This window comes from Scomber scombrus, chromosome 13 (genome assembly GCF_963691925.1).
Source record: "Scomber scombrus chromosome 13, fScoSco1.1, whole genome shotgun sequence".
NCBI lineage: Eukaryota > Metazoa > Chordata > Actinopteri > Scombriformes > Scombridae > Scomber > Scomber scombrus.
In genome coordinates this window covers 15,864,630-15,883,777 of record NC_084982.1, presented here as the reverse complement: position 1 = coordinate 15,883,777, position 19,148 = coordinate 15,864,630, and the positions used below count along the sequence as shown (strand labels likewise).

General features: G+C 38.5%; 1 protein-coding gene across 2 annotated transcripts; it reads right to left on the bottom strand.

The window, feature by feature from the left end:
• Positions 1-1,239: 1,239 nt before the first annotated feature.
• On the bottom strand, positions 1,240-18,805 carry hat1 (histone acetyltransferase 1). Of its 2 annotated transcripts, none has more exons than XM_062432067.1 (11): positions 18,732-18,805; positions 16,907-16,978; positions 16,715-16,790; positions 11,560-11,680; positions 7,709-7,885; positions 7,450-7,571; positions 6,769-6,873; positions 6,297-6,403; positions 5,748-5,899; positions 4,687-4,803; positions 1,240-1,925 (listed from the first exon to the last, which is right to left on the bottom strand). In XM_062432067.1, exons 1-11 carry the CDS (start codon positions 18,736-18,738, stop codon positions 1,755-1,757), a joined length of 1,227 nt encoding a protein of 408 aa, XP_062288051.1. In that variant the 5' UTR covers positions 18,739-18,805; the 3' UTR covers positions 1,240-1,754. The 2 variants fall into 2 exon arrangements, with proteins under 2 accessions (XP_062288051.1, XP_062288052.1); XM_062432068.1 differs by having other exon boundaries at positions 1,864-1,987.
• Positions 18,806-19,148: the final 343 nt, after the last annotated feature.

Genomic DNA, 19,148 nt, shown 5'->3' with positions numbered 1-19,148 from the left:
TGGCATTAGAAACAATCATTGTAACATATATATATAAAATCACCACTTGTGCTAAATACGCCATACTGAACCAAGGGGCTCAGTTTATAAAGAAAGTCAAGCAGTAACAAGGTGTTTCAGGCACAGTGTAACAATTAGTTTAATCCAAAGGATGTCAAAAATGATTCAATGCAGTGACACTGAAATTAAACAAACTTTTTAGTGTTTTGATGTCCACAGACAGCTGTGATGGGACATGAGGGTGCAGAATAGGCTGGTTGTGAATAATTAAGCTCCTATAAACCAAGCTGTGTGGTCTGAAGGAGCAAAAGAGCTTTCACAGTCTATAGTGAAAACTACACAGAGGCCTGCAGATCATCCAACTTCTCTCTCCTGGTCCACAAAGACTGGAGTAGGTGTATCAACATGCACATAAAAGCCTGACCATGGCTCTATTAAACAGTCATGTACTGTTAGTGGAATTAATGAGCACATAAACTCGTGGTGCCTACTAAACAATAATGCCACTTCCCACCAGCAGGTCAGTCAGCTGAGCGTGTACAGTGCGATGCGAAATGTGCACTCGCAGCAGAGAAAACTGCAGTGAGATGAGGCCCCTTGTGGCCATGAGTGGAGTCAATCAATCTGAATTAGAGATGTGAGAGTCCCAAGGTTTTGTCTTGTTTCAAGTGGAGAGGGGGGGAAAAATTGAAAATTGACCTGGCAGCCTTCATTTAGTGACAATGTGCTAAAGTATCATAAAGTATGATGGGTATTCATCACAGTGATCAGCACAAGCGGGGGCATTACAGTGGCACAAAGGTTTTCAATTGAAAACCATAATACTCATTAGTGTAACACTCAACATCAGCGGCAATCAGAAGTTGCATTAGCCATGAGAGGGTGCCCGAACAAAATTACATCTCTAAATCTGCTTAAATATATATACAACACATACTGGAAAATGCATTAATTAGGGCAGCTGGGATCTATGGTACAGTATTGTGCACTAAGAAATATTTTCTCTTTTATATGACAGGCTGCTTTTAGGTGACATTTTAAGTGGTGAAATAGTTAAGTTTCTACAGCCCTGATTAGATTGATCATTAAAAATCATGTTTTTTGCAATTTCACATCATTAATGAACATACTTTTATGAGTGAGCATATAAGAAGCATTTAAGAATACCGACAAACACTCAAGAAAATTCAAAAGTAGGCTCAAATATTCCCAGGCAGTAATAAAACAATAACTAAAAAATGATGAATTGCTCAGTTTTATTTTCTTTACAATAACAAACGCACAATTTGAGCAATATACAAAAACATTTTTTATTTTCCGTATGAAGTGCTTCAAAACAGACACCGGGAATTGTTTGACAAAAAATCTTGAAAAAATGTCTACAATGAAGAAGAAGCATCTGTAAGATATTGGACCTCCTATCACCTGTAAATTATGACGTATCACTGAATCTCACACACTGTGATTAAACACATGGGACAAACAGGAAGTCTCGCCCTCCAGCTGCGCTACTCTCCTCCTCTACTGTATCAACATCAGCTGGGAAACAGACAGGCCTTTTTCCACTGCAACCTACCACTGCTCTGCTCAACTCAGCTACTATAAACACTCTTCAATTAAAACTGTGATTTTGTTACATCAGGAGTTTCTTCTTGGTTACAGTCTGTAGTTTATGTGGGCTTTGTACAGACCGGGCAGACCACCTGTGTGTTGAGAGGGTGGGCTTCCAGGCTAAGCAGAGTCTTAGAGTCTGATCAGGCCTGAGCTCCAAGCCTCTCAATGATTCTCCTGTAGTCTTCAATCACAACCTGATAACTCTTCTCCAGCTCCTCGTGCTGCATCTGTGTGTCCATCTGACCCATGTGGGACACCAGCTCCTCCGGCCGCAGGCACTTCCTCATCTTCGTCAGCTCCCTCTGATTCTTCTGCACGACAGAAACGGCACAAACGCACATCAGCGAGGTTGTTCGATCAGTTTGGTCACTCCCTCCAAAAGGCACATAAACAGGCATAAATACCAAACATTTGACGAGGAATCTGTGATATTTGTTTTTTTACCACTTTAATAAGGTTAATAAAATGTATTTTAATGACCATTTTGTTTTCAGATTTTTATGTCTTCACCACCTGCATCTGAACTGATAACATTTGATCTAACAGAAACCTCAGTTTCTAATGTATGACATGAACTCTACTATGAATAACACATGTTAATACTGCATTTAAGGCAGCAACTAAATCATTTTCATAACGGATAATTTTTTTGATCATAATCAAAGCACAAGGTGGTGTCTCATACAGTCCAAACCGCCCAAATAATCAATTAACTATGATTTAAGACCAAGAAAAGCACCAAATTATCACATTTACAACCATGAACCATCAAATCTAAGTCATTTTAGAGCAAAAATGCACCCCAAAAAAGATTATTCGATTATGGAGACAGTTGCTGATTAATTGTCTTTCAACTAACTAGTCAATTAATTGACTAACTGACTCATCTTTGCACCTCTAACTGCATTTAAAGTCTGGGCATTTTTCTTGGGACAACTGGTCTTATTATCCTCCAAGAACACACGGCGGCTGGAGCACTTTTGCCCATTTGCGTGCCCCCCCCCCTCCAGTAAGAGAGGTTGCTCATCGTCATTAATTGACGTTGGTGGTTTTACTTGTTTTGTGCTTTTCGTGGACATGGATATGGTATCGGTCATATCATAATGTCTAGTTAAGTAATGTGGTTTTTACCAGATCATTCACTTTTCTGTTTAAAAGATGGAATATATGACAATTATGTGATGGTTAGTGGTTATGTATGTCTGCCAAGAAGTCCTTATTATTAAACCATTCATGATTATATATAATTTATGTTTTATAGACATGTAATGAGCTGTTAACTAGAACAGATTTTGGGTTTTCAGGTTGTGATCCTTCTCTCATGACTTGCAATATTTTTTTTATTTAAAAAAAAAAATAAAAATCTTAAGAGAAACACATGACCTGAAGACATGAGGTGTGAATAACTGTAATACTGCTGCAATAACTATTAAAACACACCTCTAAATGGAATAAAGTTGGTTCTCTGAAGATGGTTGTGGATAGTAGCCCAAAAACACCCCTTTAAATGTGATGAATTGATTTCGGTACGGGTGCTTTTCAGCTCTGCAAGTCAAGTTGTCCATTAAGGGGTTAACAAAGACAAAGCATGTTATGTAAGATGAAGATGGATCCCAGGCTCATTGTAGACTATAAACTACTAATAAATTATCATTAACAGTTATTAAAGCTGTTAGTTACAATTTATAAACCTTTCACAGAGTTTGCCTTTTTTAGACAGTGGAGTCAAGCATTTTAATCAATCTGGTTCCAGTTTCTTGAATGTGCATATTTAATATTATTTATTTCATATTTTTTCTTTGATAGTGACCTGAATATATTTGGGTTGTGGACTATTGGTTGGGACATAAACATATTTTAGACTCCATCATGGCCTTTAGAAAAAGTGATCGACGTTTTTCACCATTTTCTGACTCAAACAGAGAAAAATAATAGTCAGAATAATCGATATTGAAAATAATTGTTAGCTGCAGTCCTATAGTGAAGTCAAAGTGCTGAAAAACTGCACACACATGCATGCAGACATGGTCTCTGGGGAACTAGGGGTAAGAGAACCCCGGGTTGAGCAGAAATGTATAATCCCCCTCGCATTCACAGTGCAGCGGCCTCTAACATTCAACTAACTACATGCTAAATCTCCTCAGGGAAGGAAAAATGGTCTGCATCTGGCCACCAGATCCCTCCTTGCCACTCTCCCAAGGAATTCCTATTCCCCATTTCACCACATAGGTCTTTTCCACGTCAGATTCTGCCTTTTTTGAGACGTGCGGTTCCCCGCTGACAGCAAATTCTCTAATGGTTGGTATGCAAAGAAGCAGTTAGCGGCCCAAATATAAAATGTCACAAGCAAACAGGATGTAGAGCTTTATGCTGGTGCATAGGGATCTATGTAGCGTTTCCCACAGTCATGTCTGGTGAAACAGAATCATAGAGGAGTTACACTAAAACTCTCAGAAACTCAAAAGAAAACTTGGCAAGAAAAATGTGACTCAAATATCTCCCAAAAAACAAAATTGCAGCTTCCCAGATGAAGTCTGAAGAGTGCTGCAACAGTACAGCTACAGAACACTGAATGGTAGCAGCTTCTTGACAAAGTGCTTCACACATACTTTCATGAAAATTATTCCTCCCAAAGAAATGCAAATCCTGACTAATGACGTGCCTGAATAGCAAAAAGCTTAGTAATGTCACAAGCGACTGGCGCGCCCTATTGTGGCTGTAACAATAAGGGAGTGGGGTAATCAATTTTCACAGAGCTGAAGATCAATTTTTCAGCTGTTTTAAAAGGTAACATAATAAACAGAGACAATACAGAGCTGTAAGCCAGTGCATGCTATAATCAGGCCATTTAACTTCCTACACTGAACTGCTGTAATGTTATAATGCTAACAAAGGTGGAAGACTGCTCACTGGATTCTTGTTTGACAGCAATAGAGACAAGTTGACATTCAGATGTGTTCAGAATGCACGAGGAAATCAATTACGCAAAATGCCAATCTACCTGCTCTGTTTGACCGACTCCACACTGAAATGCAGAGTTCACCTTTGAAGCTGTGATGATTAAAACCTCACCCTGTATGGTCCAAACAGCCTCTTCTTCACCTCCAAACGGTACTCTCTGGCTTTTTCTTCATCACTCATGTCTGTTGCTCTCAGACGCAGGATTTCGTATACTCGCCTTGCATGTTTCTGTAGAGGAAGGACCAAAAACAAAACAAAACAAAACAAACAAACAAAAAACATTGATGATTAAAATATTTGTCATTTTGCATATTGTCAAACTTATGAATCACCTGTTTGATTCAACAAGAACCTAAAACAGCTCCCAGCACAATGACTACATGATGTCAGAAGCTCATGGCTTACTGATGAATCAGCCCGCTATTTATCTGTTCTCAACAAAGTTCTCTCAAGAAAAGCCACCTCACAGGTCATTTACACCATGATACTCAGCCATGTGGATCAATAGAGAAGTATTTAAGGTAAAGCTGCAAATTTGGGTCCTATACTGGAAGTTTTGTAGCTGGAACATTTAGATCATTGAAAATAACTTAAGCATGTGCAAGTTGGAATAGCGTATACATCTTCATTTACACATTTTTACATATAAATTACAATTTTCTGTCAACTGAGTTACATAAACTTATTTTGAGTCCCATTAATATCTATATTCATGGGTATAAGTGAGTGAACTCAACAGTGGAGGCATTTACCTGGCACCTACTTCTGAAAAAAATCAAATATTCTTCCAGGTCTGTATTTTGTAACTGCTATCATCAACTAACTTTATGCTCCAGAGGACTGTGAAGCTTCAAGCTATGGTCTTAATGTTGGAACTGTTTACATATGTGCAGCATATGAGCTAAAACAATTACTCGATTATGGTCACTTATTGAGCAAAAATGTCAAACATTCTTTGGCTCCAGTGTGAGGACTTGCTGCTTTTCTGTTTTAAATCATAGTAAATTGAATCCTTTTGGGTTTTAAACTGTAGAGTGAAAAAAACAACATATTTGAGGATGTAACCTCGAGGTGTTCTACAACCATTTGACAGAGCATGCAATTCATCTAAAAAACAATCAACAGATTACTTGATAATGAAAATGATTGTTAGTTTGAGCCTCATGCAGCACCTTGTTAATTTTTAGCTTGTCTTGTGCCTCTGTGATCATGTCAGCTGAAAAGCCGAGGGGTAGTTTGTCTGTGGCAAAGGATTGCAGGCCTTGACAAAGTTTGACCAGCACATAATCTCTCAGCTTCACGTAGTTCTCAGAGGGGTCTTCAGCTGCAAAAAAACATCACAATACAATTAGTTAGCACTGACGGTTTTCAAATGATTCACAATGTTTGAAAATATCTCACACATACCAATCAAATGACAGAAGTTGACAAAGTTCAAATCTTTTTAAGTAGCTTTATAGTTTTTTAGAAAGAATCCTCCTTTTGAAAGGAAAAACTGGGATGCCTCTTTAGTATTCATCCTCTGTCTCCTTGCAAAGCAACGATTCGATCCAACAAGTTTTAACAGAGCCTCAGCAAATCCTGGTCTACATGCCAGCCCTCCAACATTAACTCAAAAACTGCAGTGACAAATCATTTAAATTGTTTGTGGACTAAGCAAGGAACTCTGATTAAATGTTTTTCCATGTCTTCAAAACACTAAATGCCATATTTACACTCACCTGTGATGTCTTGCACTTTGGGCAAAATGCAATAAAATCTGTGCACTGCCTCCAGAAGCTGAGCGCCGTGACCCTCGCCTTGGAACGGGGGCAGGATCAGCATTTGGCTGTTTAATTAAAGAACGGACATACATGCAAACACAGAACCAGTGAGGGAGCAGGTTTGTTTAAAATGAGTCTTGTGACATAACAAATTTATGTGGCATCTGAGTCGAAACAGAAATTCTTTGATTGAAAGCAGGAAAAAATAGACCGTTATACTGATCCATCAATGCAACAAATCAAAAGCTTATCTATAAAGTTGTTTTCAGATACAAATCACCCTGGTTTCGTAATGAACAAAATCTGGTTGAATGGTTGGCTATATAAGCCAGTAATTTGGGTTCTTTGCAAAGAGGATAAAGAAATGTATAATTTTCCACTCCTTTTTCATACAAAAGAATGGGAAGGCACGTGCTGCCCCCGCAATTACCTTACACGTGGTCGGGTTTTGTCTGGGTACACATAGTAATTATAAACTGTCATGTAGCCAACAGTTGCGTAGAGAGTCTCCCCATCTTTATTGTACTTTTCAAATCTGCAGATAAAACACAAAAGGCAAACTGGTCAATTACAGGCACACTCCCAAGCAGTGTCCATTTTAGCTTCTCTGTTCTCGTGCCCACCCTTCACCCCCACCGACGTCAGCATGTTAGAGCGGCCAGGCCCGATTGGTACACCTGCTACAACCTGAATACATTATGCACTTAATTGGAGTACTGCAACTTAGAGGAAGAGAAGGGCTTGGAGGAGGGACTGAGCTCCTCAAAATCACTTCAGTCCATTTTCCCCCATTGTCAGTATTAATAGGTGCCAGGGTAAAGAAAACACTGGCAGAGGCTCTTTTTACTGTTAAGACATTGTTCAGTGTTTCAAAAGACAACAGTATTCAATTCAGCTCTTGCCCCTGAAAAATTTGAAAAGGTCTTTTGGCACAAAGAAAGCTCTTGCCTGATCAACAATTCTCCTACAGAGGGAAATATAATCAAACTGGCCTGGTAATTGGTCACAAGCGCCTCAAAGGGGGGCTTTGTTTTTCAATGACACAATAAAGGCTTTAGGGTAGGGGGTGGGCATGAAGGGGGGGATGATGTCAATTAAGGAGGGCACGCACACAAGAAAGAAGTCCCAACGATCGTCGTCTGTGTCGATGAAACTCGCCGTCTCTATGAACCACATGAGGAAGGTCTGCAGGCGTTCGTGGTACTCTTGGAATCCCGGGCAGGTCACGTCAGCCTGCGGCGGACACGACACGTACAAAACATTTGATGAGGTTGACAGTTAAATCTCATCGCTGCCATGGTGACGTAAGAGTGACAGCAACTGGAAATGATTTAAATAACTGATACTGATACAGTAAGCGATGTGCGTACCTTATGAATCTGGTATGTGAGCTCTCCCGCCTCCTCGCTGTGGACCGTGTACGTGTGAAGCAGGGTGCCGAAGGGCTTGAAATTGGCCTCCTTCTCCAGCAGTGAGATGAAGTCGTCAGTGTTGCAGGTGAACCCAGCAGGGATAATTTCCCGGATCTTTCCTTCAATATCATCAGGCTGGAAAATGCCACATGAATTTAGTAAAGCAGCAAATAAATCAAGATGATAAAAGACGACCTAGAACATGTTTTTTGAGACATGAGGTATTTTCTGATAAACTGAAGCTTTAAAATACACTTTTTTTATGTTGAGCGACACTTTTCTTCTTAGATTTGGTGAGACTGCAAAAGAGAAAAGTACAAAATGATGTGTAAATTAAACGTGCAAGCATACATGTTTTTGTGCCAATAAAAGAAAACCATTAGGCAATTAAAACTGTCAGCTGAGCAGAGACCACAGCAGCAGCCCCCCTCCCTGCTCCGGTGAAAAGACCACTTAAATCAGTACATTTACTACTTATGTTAAACCATGAATATGTGATGAAGTTGCCACAATAACGCATTTCTGCTTCTCACTAGGAAATAAAATCTTATGAATTGATCTCAACTTAACAAACCTTTGGGCATCCATAATAGAGGCCTCTCCTCTAATCCTGCCAAGTGAACCCAATCAAATGAATTTGCCCCTGCATTTTCAAAGAGCCTCCGAGACAAAGGGGCCCTACCCTTGGACTTTTTACTCACTGCAACGTGTGGTTAGTTCAGCTGTAATGTTTGCATTGTATCCATTTCCACAAGGATTGACATGAGAACACTTTACTAAGCAGCCCTTTCACACCATTTACATGTGTGATGGGCATTATTTCGGCACAGAGACCCTTGCTGCTCAGCATTGAAAACTGGGAAATGAAGAAGGTCTGAGCAAAATGCACTACAAAAGGCTAATACAACATGCTGCTAATTCCCCCCCTTTCAGACATCAGCTAATATCTAACTGGAAGTAATGCACCTGCAGCTGAATGCCTCTTAACTATTGTAATTGTCCAGCCACATTTCTAAGGAACAAGGACCATACTTAAAAGGCCATGGACAAACAAGTCTCTTTGTCCAGAGCACTCTCCTACATACTAGACACTAAATTGCACAACCTTAGAGAATAGATGCCTCAGTTTGGCATGAATATAACTTAACAATGTTCCTTTAGAAGATTTTGTTAATGTCTTTGATTTCTAACAATGAGCACAAAGGGAGTACAAACTATCTAATTTGTTGTGTTGGTATTATTTCATCTGCTCTAAAGGCCATACCACACTGAAAATGCAGCCATTTTATAAAATACTGCTTAAAGTTACATTATATTTACACACCTATGTGGGTTTTAAATGTAATAAATAATTACACAGAACAGACATTCAGCTTTTTCTTTTTTGGTGCACAAAAGGTCTGGCAACAAATCAGCGCTGCCTGTGAAAAATGCACCCGTACAGAGTTTTTGGCAGATTTAAAAAGGGGAAAAGGTGATTTTTGATGGGAGTCTTGTATCAACGTGGCAGCTGCATAAACTCCATCTCTGCCTCCCCTCGTCTGTCACTCTTCTCTCGCCAGCTGCACCCGCACCCCGACTGTCCGCGTGCACTCGGAGACAAACACTCTTCAGATGCAGCCTGAACTCTGCTGCTCCGCTCACACTCTCTACCTCTACACCAGCTGCACTCAAACCCTTAACAAGGTGAACACTCAGGGGTCAACGCTGCACGCTGAAGTAGTGGCAGGCTGACACACACACACACACACACACACACACACACACACACACTAAAGCTAGCCGTCACATTTCAGTTTGAATATCAGTTGTTGCTTCAAAACTACGTTCAAAATGTGCCGATGGCTCTCTTTTTCTTTTTTTTTTAATGCTGAACTGGTTGCCATGGTATTTTTGTGTCGCCAGAGGAGAACAAAAAGTGATGTGGTGCTCATCAGCCTCATCAGAGGGAACAATCACTGCTGTATGGAGTTATTTAAAGAAACTGGTGAGTTTAGAGGTTATGCCACTGGTCCCACTGCCACCAGTTGAGGCCACATTGTCCAGTAGGGGAGCCCCCCGCTGCTTCCAGACAAGACAGATGTCCCAGTGTTAAATCATCTGACCTCAATGGGGGCCTCGCTGATTCTTGTATTTGTTCTAAATGTTTGCTGCGTTGACAGCTCGAGAAAAATATTCAAAGCTCCCAGCAGCCTATTGTGAAGTCTCACCATTTCTTTTCCCGTTTTTGCCCAAATACGAGCTGTTGATATGTTAATTATTATTGTCTGACAAAAAAGTTGTACATTTTAAGCACAAAAAGTTAATCATTACATAAAACTGAACTTAATGAAGATCAGTTTACAGATATTCAACTTCCAAGATTGTGATTGTCGATTACTTGAACAATTCACTCCTGTAAATATCTAGATATATATACACACACATACACACACACACGATACCCAACCGGGTGACATTACTCCTCCTGCTGATTCAATCACAGGACCCTCTAAAAATCAATGCCTCATGTTAGACCCCACGCACAAAACCTTTTAAAACCCTTCTCTTCCGACAGGGAGGAGTAGGATTAGTGTACTGGCACAGGGGGGCCAAGGAGGGATGAGATTATTCTAACAAAACAGGAGATCCCTTACTGGAATAATGTCACCACCCACAGAGGCCATTATATGAGTTACTTCAGTTAGTGAAGAAACAACATCAAGGCACCAGAAGCTGCCCACAAAAAAAGGTAACATAGATCCATCTATTCCCCTTAAAGAATAATTGATCGCACAGTCCTTCTCACGTCATTATGGAGACATCCGCTCACTATTTGTCTATCAGTGTCTGAACTAAGCCAAAGATCATGTGTGGGGGAAGAAACTCACATCTGTAACACTACTCTACAATCATGAATGTTTGTGCAGTTCCTCAACAGAGTGATACTTCTTCTCTTCTCCTTCTACAATTAAACTTTAATTTATATATCAATAATTTAAACTAATCAGCTCGGTAGTTTTGAGCCAGGACCTTTGCTCTTTGGCTCAAGTAGATCGTGAAAAGTAAAGAGTTCCACATTTAGTAGTCTAATGCTGACTTTTAATGTTTAATTTAATTTAGGTCAACTGGATCGGACTACGGCTGCAATTTACGATTATTTTCATTATTGATTAATCTGGTGATTATTTTCTCGATTAATTGATGAAACGTTTCATCTATAACATGTCAGAAAATTGTGAAAAATGCTTGATATGAATGTCCAATGTGACGTCTTCGTGTTTTGTAGAACCAGCAGTCCAAAGCTCAAAGATATGCAATTTAAGATCGTGTGTGACGACATAGGAGAGCACTAAAACTATTATTCAATCAGAAAAATTGTTGCCGATTCATTTTCTGTCAACTGACTTTTAGTTGCAGCTCCAGATGTGACTGTCAGTAGATACCCAATATTAAAGGACTCGGATCAGGATTGGGACATAATTTCTTCAAATACAACACTAACTACAAAATCCACCCTCAGCCTAGACTACTCTCCTTTTCAATAACAATAACTTTAAAGCAAAATGGAGCAGCTTTCTGACATTTCAGCAGGAGGTACACTATTATTTTTAAATCACACTTTGATATTTGTGCAAGTTAAAGCATGTTTTATTTATACTGGAAACGTCTGAAGGTGATTTTAAAAAATCAGCCCATTATAATGACAACAATAGAGGAAAAAGGCATCATGATAAAATGAGTAAACGAGAAGACAAACTGACAGTGAACAAACCACAACATTAATAGTCACACTAATGAATAAAATAATAAAGAAATATAAATCTTACCTCCACACAGTCAAATGTTTCACTGACTTTTGAGGAATATTTCACTTTGAAGAGTGTGCTCAGGTTTCCAGCTGTGTAGAAGAGCTGTATCTGCAGACCTTTGTATCCAAAAGCCACCTCACTGCAGGAGAAAGTGGAATCATTAGTCACGCATATTTTACATTTAGAAAAAGTGACTTGCAAATAGAAAACCATAAAATGATGTTAACTGTTTTGTGTAGTTTAAATAAATATCAGGAGGACAATTACAAAGCACCTGATCATTATTCTCATCTAATGAAATGTGTCAAATATACACCTGGAGTTAATGCTACATGTTTACTGCAGGTCTGGCCACTTATTTCACTGTGTTGCATTGTTTCTTCCACCACCAGATCACTAACAGTTTATGCTAAAATAGATTTCATCATTATGCAACTATGTGATTGAGCTTTACTAGCAATTACGCTTGCTGAAATAATTAATGCTCCAATTACTGTGTTCCCTTTGAGCTGATTGCAGCAAGTGCAAAAATAACTAATCCTAGTTTTGACTCATTTGGAAATGCAATTTAGAGCGTAGCGACGTGCTACTGTAAGCTTACACACAGACACAGGTGTCACTGCCGAGACTGTAATCTCACCTTTTTTAATCACATTAGGACAATACTGTGACTCATTGTGACGCTTAAATAGTATGCAACAAAGATGTTATTTTCACCTTTGCATATCTGAGACTACAGACTTCTCTACAGACTTCATGAAACTTTAAGAAATCCTTACATACTGGTAATAACATGAAGTATTGAGTTGGACATGGTGCTGACAAAATAGAAAATCTGTTAAATCATGATGTGATTGAAACATACAGTGCACACTTTCTCATTCAAGGGCATAGGAAGGTGTCCAACATTTTACTGCATGTGAAAACAGAAAGTAGTCTGTAGTGTTGGCAGCTTTGCTCTGAGGATTACAGATATGATGTAGTGTCTTCAGTAAATACTCAATGGAGTCAGCAGGCTGCAGGGCAGAAACTGGTTTGTAGCCAGAAAGTTAATTAATCAAAACCGCGACTTCACCAAACCCGCCCACATTTGGTCTGGTGATGCTAAATAAGCATTTGTGTGAGATGGGCATTATTTCAAGTTAAGTGCACAAAAGATATAAGTACATCTGTTCCTTTACATGCACATAGTTTTTTTTGATTGATATAGAGCAATGCAGTGGACATTAAGATAACTTGCAGGCCAAATGCAAATGTGTTAGCATTTGTTTGCCTTTATTTATTTATTGGAAGTTCAGTGAGACAGGAAACATGGGTAGAGAGAGGTGTAACATGCATCAAACATCCACGGCCAGAATCAAACTGCTGCCATTAAAGTTTGCAGTATGCAAGTTAACCAGTGAGTTATTGGAGTGCAGTGACTGTGCACATCTTCCCAGAGTCTTGTTGGCACAATGAGGTTGCCAAACTTTACAGAGACCTGTATCAAAACCTGTGCTCACCACCACTATCCGGTAACCCCACACTATAACCCGAGACACTGCATAGAAGTGCTTCAGATTAATCAGTAATGCATCTCTTTGTAATGTATTACAGTAATGTGATTACAAGTGGGGATTACAGTTTGAAATTCAATAATAAGATTACAGTCACTAATCCCAATAATGTTCCTTAATTTGGGGGTCACTTTGTTCACCACTTTACCAGAAGTTTATCAGTTTGGTCAGTTTTACAGGACGTGTTAGCTTGCTGCATGGCCTTGAGGTTTAGCTGCTATCAAAAGATGAGAAAACCACCTCCCTGTATCTCAAAAGTCTAATTTGCATCTTGGATTTTCTGAGGACAGGATTTCTCTATGGTAATGGTCGTCTTAGGCTAGCGGCTTGGTAAACCACATTTTCTTGTTTTCCATTTCTACACATGCTAAACACAGAAGATTTGACGAGTGGCTGTGGAGGCTTTGGAGTTGTTTATATCCAACACTGTAAATACGTCAGCTTTATAGGAGTTGTAGGTGTATTTTATGATGCTGACACAGTCAGGCTAGCTGGTTCCAGTCTATGCTGCTAAGCTAAAATCATCCTGACTCCACCTCTGTACTAAATGCACAGACAGACTGTCTCATCTCACTCTTGAAAATAAAACAAGTAAGCTTATTTCCCTGATATGTTGAGCTATTTCTTTAAATGCTATATTTTTTAAACCAGGAATTACATTCCATGATCCTGCTTAAAGGCGACATTCATCATAATATATGGTCTGGTTAAAAGTCCAAAAGTTGTTGTTGACTAAGATTCATAACTATGATAATTTAATGAATTTATTGTCTAGCATTATATCTTTCGATCTTCACAGACATTGGCAGATGATGAATCTTACGTCAGCCAGACTATCGCCACAATGTGGATGCAGCAAGTATGACTTGGGCTTCAGTACCTATAATTGTGCACCTTTCAGGTAAATGCAGGGATTAAAGAAAGAAAAAAAATCTTCTGACTGAAACTTTTTTTCCGGCCAAGTCATAAGCTGTTCACTATCTACTTTTCCATAGAAACCCTTTTGCGATCGCTTCCTATGCTTTAAGGTAAAACAAGGTAAAAGTGTTCTCCTGCTGATCAAGATTATATTTCAGCCACTAACCATTGCTGCTCTTTTCTAAATGAAATGGAAAACGTTTACAGACAATCATAAGGCATACTGCTATCTGTATGGGGTCAGAGGTATATATGTTCAGAAATCGATTGTGTTTTATTTTAGCACCTTATGGGCTTCAGAAAATCTTTATTAACATTATAAAAACTCAAACGGTCCATCAGACCGTTGCGGTGACACGGAGAGGATTTCTTTTCTTTTTTTCATCTTTAATGCTCTCTTGTCTTGATGACAACATCCAGTCTCATTATATAACGGGTCATTTTCTGTTTGCCATGAAAAAGAAAAACAGCTTGTATTAAATGTAGTCTTTTGTATTTTAAAACGAAAATCAAATAACCACTCGTCTTTTTGGGTGAATTAAATAAAATGTCTCTTCTTGCTTTTTTACTCTGGTAGATATTGCACTTGCAGCACACACTGAGGGCTCAGCTGAAACATACAGCTCTTTAATACAAATATCATCATCATCATAGCCATAAAAAAGACTTGAGGCTGAGCTGCAGGGTTGGGTGGATGTGTGTGGGGAAGTTTATTTGTGCTGTTGAATGTAACCACTGTGAAACAATCAGAAAATAACGTATATATTGATCTGATTCACTGGCTTTCTTACCGTCAGCACTCCCTCTCTTCATTCACTCTCTACCTCGCTCGACCACAGCTAACACAACAGCGTCCTGTAGCCTATCTCTGTAGCCGCTTACTGACTCTGTCTCCCTATTCAGTGTCCAGACCTTTTATACAGAACAGTGAGGCGGAATATAGTAGTTGCATTCCTGCCATGAACAGGCCCTCCTGAGAACAGAGGAGAGCAGCACAATGACAGCAAACAGCAGCAGAGGCTAACATTAGCTGCTCGTCTCCTCTGTCTCAGCGGGGGTGGAGCTGAGCCCTCTGTACAGCAAACAGCGGTGGAGAGTTTTGACAACTTCACTCAGTAATTTAGATGCATTGATGGTCTGCTTACTTCCAACACCATTTTTACAATTTATTGATATTTGGAAATTGACTTGCGGGCCACCCATGTCTGCTCTGTGTGTTTGTTGTGATAATAATGTAGGGTATCACATTATAGGGTACATTATTATTATTATAATTGATCTCATATATAGCCTTTTGCCAATCCAACTGACGTAAATCCATTGTGGGGACGGAGAAATTGAATCCCTTGGTAAATGAGGAAGCATGATTATTGAACTAGCTCATTGTTGCAAAATAACAACAGAAAGCAGCTTGTCGGTTCCTGTGTTTTCATGCAGCAGATCAGCAGGAGGTCAAGTTAAGCAAGAACAGAAACCAGCAACTACATTTTTGGGCTTGGTTGACAAGTTAATTTGTGTGACTACTTTATTGGTTCTGTGGTGGACTGCTTTTTGAATATGATAGACGATGAACAAATTATGTGACTATACACGCAAAATCAAAAAAAAAAAGTGTTGTGCAGTAAGCATGTTACATTCATCTGAAGATCTAGATTCTGTTTAGAATCAGTTGAGACATATTTTACTTGACAACTGACATAAAAACATGTATCTCAAATATATAAAGTAACCATTTGTGATCACAGGTCACTGTCCTGCTCACATCTGATTTCATCTTTCTATCTTTCAATACAGTATCTGCACATTTCTACACAGGTTTTCAACTTCAGCAGAAGTGGCTGTGCAGCTTCGAAAACAAATCTGCTGTTCTTTGTTTTCAGTGGTGAAGTTGGCAGCGTTCATGCTGCCTCTAAATATTGTTTTGGATTGAACAGCAGCATTTACATTTGTTTTGGAAATATGGGTTTGTGGCAAACGATGGGTTACTAGAGAATGTTAGTCAAACCAAGTTATGCTTTTTCTGGCTACAATGATAGCACAGCACACCCCAATTGTTAGACAGTAATCACCATTTAATTCCTATCATTTGTTTTTCTAAACAACTTCATATACTTAATGATTATTGTGACTAGGTGAGAGACCGCTTTAGGAGTGAATTACCAGTAATTCTCTGGCATAAAGTGCATCAAATGATGAGACTGGTACAATGTATTTAACTGGACTAAGCTGACTTTATTGTTACGTCTTCATCCTTGATACATTTAAGTTGTAAGTGTTAACAGTCGATGGACAGAAAATTGATCAGCAACTATTAAGATGATAATCGATTTATCATTTTGTATCTTTTTTTAAAAGGAAAAAATGTTCAAGCTGCAGCTACTAAAATGTATTAGTTCTGGTTTCTTTATTCTTTTACAGTGGGACAAAAGAAAAAAATTGTTTGCAGATTCATTGATAATGAAAATAATCATTATTTGCAGTCTTAGTCATTATTGCTCCTGTGTGGCTGCTCAAAGACCATTAGTTAGCCGGGTTCTACCTGGTAGCTCACACATGTCAATATTGACATTGTATGAATGTGAAGTGACGGGATACTGCTGAGGATGTGTGCTATGCAACCTTTTCACTGTGAAAAATGTATAATAGTTTGTGTATCATTATAATAAGAAATTAAAAGTAATAATGAAAAAAAAACTCACTCGTCTCCAAATATCTGGTGGGTGTACTCGGGGTGGAATGTGGTGCCGTCATCCTCGACGTCCTCTGGGAAGCGAACTGAGTGCAGAAGAAGATCCATGTAAGTGAGAAATTTGAAGTTACTTCGACACAACATTGTCACTGTATTAGTACATATCATCATCTTCATTTCTAACACATAAAATAAAACATACTCAGCTTCAAGGATAAAGCTTCATTGGTGTCGCACTTGTATTCAGCCAGTTTCTTCTCCATGGTATTTATCGCTGAAGAAGAAAACCACAAAAACAAACTTTAAACTGTGCTCGGACTCATTTTCTTTACAATGAAAGTAATTATTCATTTGAAAACAGGAAGAGGACATAAAACCACATTTAGATTCTGATATTGACAAAAACACAGTGCTGAGGACAAATGTTTATGCAGTGCAGCCATGAAGGCCTCTGCTATGGGAGAGTTATGACAGCATAGATTCAAGCATTGCTAGATTACAAAATGTTAATAACTCAGAATAAATCACAATCTGTTTATTAGTCATGTGTACAATAGAAGAACATAAATAGGAGATTAAGTAACAACAATAACAATGACATTTTAAAATAAACAAAGTCGTACTAAAACTAAATTAATTTTTTAAAATTTAAAATCTTTTTACTGAATGGAATAATAATAATTTCGAAATGGGATGTAAAACTTGAAATAAAATATTGACTGTACAAAGGAAATATGGTCTGTGCTACGGACAAAGAAACAGTGACAAGTGGACAAAATGAAGTGTGACACATACAATATATAATTTATTTGTGTAACAGCGGGAGTTGAATTCAAAGTATAATGTTAAGTCAAGTTTGATGAAATATTTGAATGTGATCAGCGCTGTGATTAAAAGAGAGATGTGAGATGTTAAGTCCAGTTTGATAACAGAAGAGTTCAGTTCCTTCTCAAAAAGGAGAATATTTTGGTAACTTTGTACTTCTTATTGTTGATTATCATGTAGAGCTGGGTATCAGTACTCAATACCTTTAAAGTATCGACCGAAATTAATCAATACCAAGTAGTCAAACAATACCTGCAATCGATCCTTTTTACACCAGGAGCTAGAAAATAGGATCATTTGTAAGGACTTTCTCACAGCCAATAAATGCAAACATTCTTCGACTTAATGCAACATGATTGGCCCATACACATATACATGTGTGTATACACACATGCATGGATTTATAAGTGTGTGTGATATATGCTGTGACCCACATGCTGGTTTTGAGCATTTTGTATTTAATAAATATTAGTTAGACTTAGTAGTAGTTAGTAAGTAAGACTTTCTGTTCACATTATGGGTATCAAATGAAGTACTAAACTGGTATCAGTATCACTTTAAGGGTACTTGGATTGGTACTGGTATCTTTTCTTTTCTTTTTTTAGACACCCAGCCCTAGTCATACATGTAGTTTTGATGAACTGTCTCTGAACACCCTGAAAACCACTCTCTGTATAAAATGTATCATTATTATTAATAGTTGTTGTATTGGCTGCATCTGTGCACATCATGGAGCAGGTATGAAGTGCTGAGGTCATGAATGGAGTTACTTTTGGAGGTCAGCTGGTGGTACCTCCACAGCCTCATGATGAGCTTTGTTAATGTGTTCCTTTAAAATGAAGTGACGTTATTTCATTTTTACAGGTGGAAACGTTCATCAAACTTTGCTGTGAGATAACGGAGAAACACAGTGTTCAAATGAAAAAAGAGCATCATTAATCACCAGCATTCATCAACATATCCAATCCTGACATGGGTACACAAAGCTGAACACACAGTGCATGTTGTGACAGCCTGATAGCATGCTGCTGCTGTTAGCAGGCCACTGACTCCGTTAGCTTAGCTCGCTGTGATTACAGCTGAGCAACAAAGACACACTGCACTTCCGACGGCTCTAAAGCAGGACTGTGGTGCATTCACCGGTGAGTATGCACTGAGACGAAGACGATAAAACGACCACATGAAAGCGTTCAGCCACTTACCCGCCATTTCTGCACACTGTGCTGTGTGGACCTGTGTTGTCCCAAAAGACCCGCGGAATCATGAGCACTTCCGGGTCCGTCTGTTTCCGTGGAAACAGGATGTAGTTTTTTTTAACAGCATCTGTGACGTAGTTTTAAATACTTAATCATATTTTAATATTATATCTTATTATATTTCGATAGCCTGTTTTATTATGTTTTAATATTATACCATATATTTTATTATTTAGTAAAAAAAATATGCTGATGGATTTTCTCATTAAACCTGAAGCAGTGAATTGACTTGTATGGACAGTAACATGATGTTTTAATAATATATCTTATTGTTAAAATAAACAGTTTTACAAATATAACCTGTTCATTTACAACACATTAATTCTGTATGGTGAATAAAAACTGACTGTTTGAAAATTAGAA

Excerpts from the sequence above, each read along its gene's own strand:
- hat1 (XM_062432067.1), bottom strand. Across the intron at positions 7,886-11,559 it reads AAACATTTGACTGTGTGGAG|CCTGATGATATTGAAGGAAA; the intron begins GTAAGATTTATA and ends GGCATTTTCCAG. Across the intron at positions 6,404-6,768 it reads AAAACCCGACCACGTGTAAG|CCAAATGCTGATCCTGCCCC; the intron begins GTAATTGCGGGG and ends TTAATTAAACAG.